This window comes from Eimeria mitis, genomic scaffold (assembly GCF_000499745.2).
Source record: "Eimeria mitis Houghton genomic scaffold, Emh_scaff893, whole genome shotgun sequence".
In the NCBI taxonomy this organism is placed as follows: domain Eukaryota; phylum Apicomplexa; class Conoidasida; order Eucoccidiorida; family Eimeriidae; genus Eimeria; species Eimeria mitis.
Genome location: NW_013576573.1, coordinates 385 through 1,883, shown reverse-complemented (window position 1 = coordinate 1,883; position 1,499 = coordinate 385). Strand labels below are relative to the sequence as shown.

General features: G+C 42.2%; 1 protein-coding gene across 1 annotated transcript; it reads left to right on the top strand.

Annotated features, from left to right (window-relative positions):
• Window positions 1–638: 638 nt before the first annotated feature.
• On the top strand, window positions 639–1,256 carry EMH_0024820 (uncharacterized protein; the record flags this gene model as incomplete). Its single annotated transcript, XM_013502350.1, has 1 exon — window positions 639–1,256. One exon carries the CDS (start codon window positions 639–641, stop codon window positions 1,254–1,256), a length of 618 nt encoding a protein of 205 aa, XP_013357804.1.
• Window positions 1,257–1,499: the final 243 nt, after the last annotated feature.

The following is a 1,499-nucleotide window of genomic DNA, read 5'->3' as shown; positions in this document are numbered from 1 at the left end:
CGAGAGGGTAAGACGGTGGTGACTGGCTGAGCACGTAGCGTTGCAAGCATAATGTTATTCAACAAAAAAAGGGAAAAGTTTATAAAAGTTTTATTTATAAAGCGTTTCTCTTCTCGCTTATGTTTTTTTCCTTCAGTGTCAACGCTGCTTCTGCTGCGAAGGACCGATCTTTCGTCTCCATAGGAAAGCTGGCTTTCTGTGTTTCAGGTGTATATAGTTTGTGCAAATAGTTCTCTTAAGAAGCTAAGAATGTGATTTATAAAAGTTTTTATATTTATTTTCATTGATTTTTATATTGATTTTTTCTTGTAATTCCTCAGTTCATGTATGACCCACAGCAGCTGTTCTGGTAGCTGCAGCGGCGATGCATGTACTCTCTAGCTGCTTCTAGTTTAGGTGAGTTTTTGCGGCTTAAGAACTTTATTTTGAGTATTTATAATAATAGTAAACGTTTAATATATTTAATTTTCCTCGTAAACAGCTTATGCGACGACATGGCCGTCCGTACACCACAAAACCCTCATGACGTCCTCGCGCTTTTGTATTGAGGGTTTAGGGTTTAGGGTTTAGGTAGTATTTACTCTTTATTTTTTGAGTTTAAAGGATAGAAGCACCTGGATCAATAGAAAACAAATCCAATGCGTTTGTTTGTGTTGTTGTTTCTCTGCTTTCCCCCCCTCTGCCTCTCCTCTCGCGCTGGCTTGAGCCATGATGAAGCAGGGGTTGAGGAGGCTGTAGCTGAGGATATCGTTGCAGCAGCAGAGTCTGACGCTGCTGCTGCTGCTGCTGCTGCTGCTCCTGCTCCCGCTGCTGAAGGTGATGCTGCTGCCGATGCCCCCGTTGAGCTGAGTGCTTCCCCAGCTGAGCCGTCTGCTGCGGCCGCAGCAGCAGCAGCAGCTGATGAACAATCTCCTCCTGATGCAGCAGCAGCAGCAGCTGCTGCACCCGCTGCAGCAAGTCCGGATATTTCTATGCCTGTAGAGTTGCAGGAAGATCCTTTGTATATACCTCTTCGTCAGGCAGTGAAAACGAAAGAGTTCTGGCGTGATAGAGCACTCGAACTGCTGATGATGGTGGTCACCACATACACCGTAATTTGGGCTTATGGAAAGATGGGCTGCCCCTTCAAAAGGTGGCCGCTTAAACTGCTTGTTGAGGGGAGACAAATTACAATACCAGCAGCAGAAGAAGAAGAAGAAGAAGAAAGAGGAGAAATCGATGATGATTGGGGGGAGGATATGAGAGAGATGCAGTGATGAGGAGAAGCAGAGAAGGAGATGATGTAACAAAAAGAAGAAAAAAAAAGAAAAAAAGAAAAATACAGAGAAAGGGAGAAGTAAATATGGGGAAATAGAAACAATAGTAGAAACAATAGTTATAGAAACAGTAACAATAATAAAAACAAGAAAAACAATAAAAATTATGTCATTATAATGATTAAGAATATCATCCACAGAAGAATGCAGTAAACTGTGAAGCTAAAAAAACAGAAAAAGAAG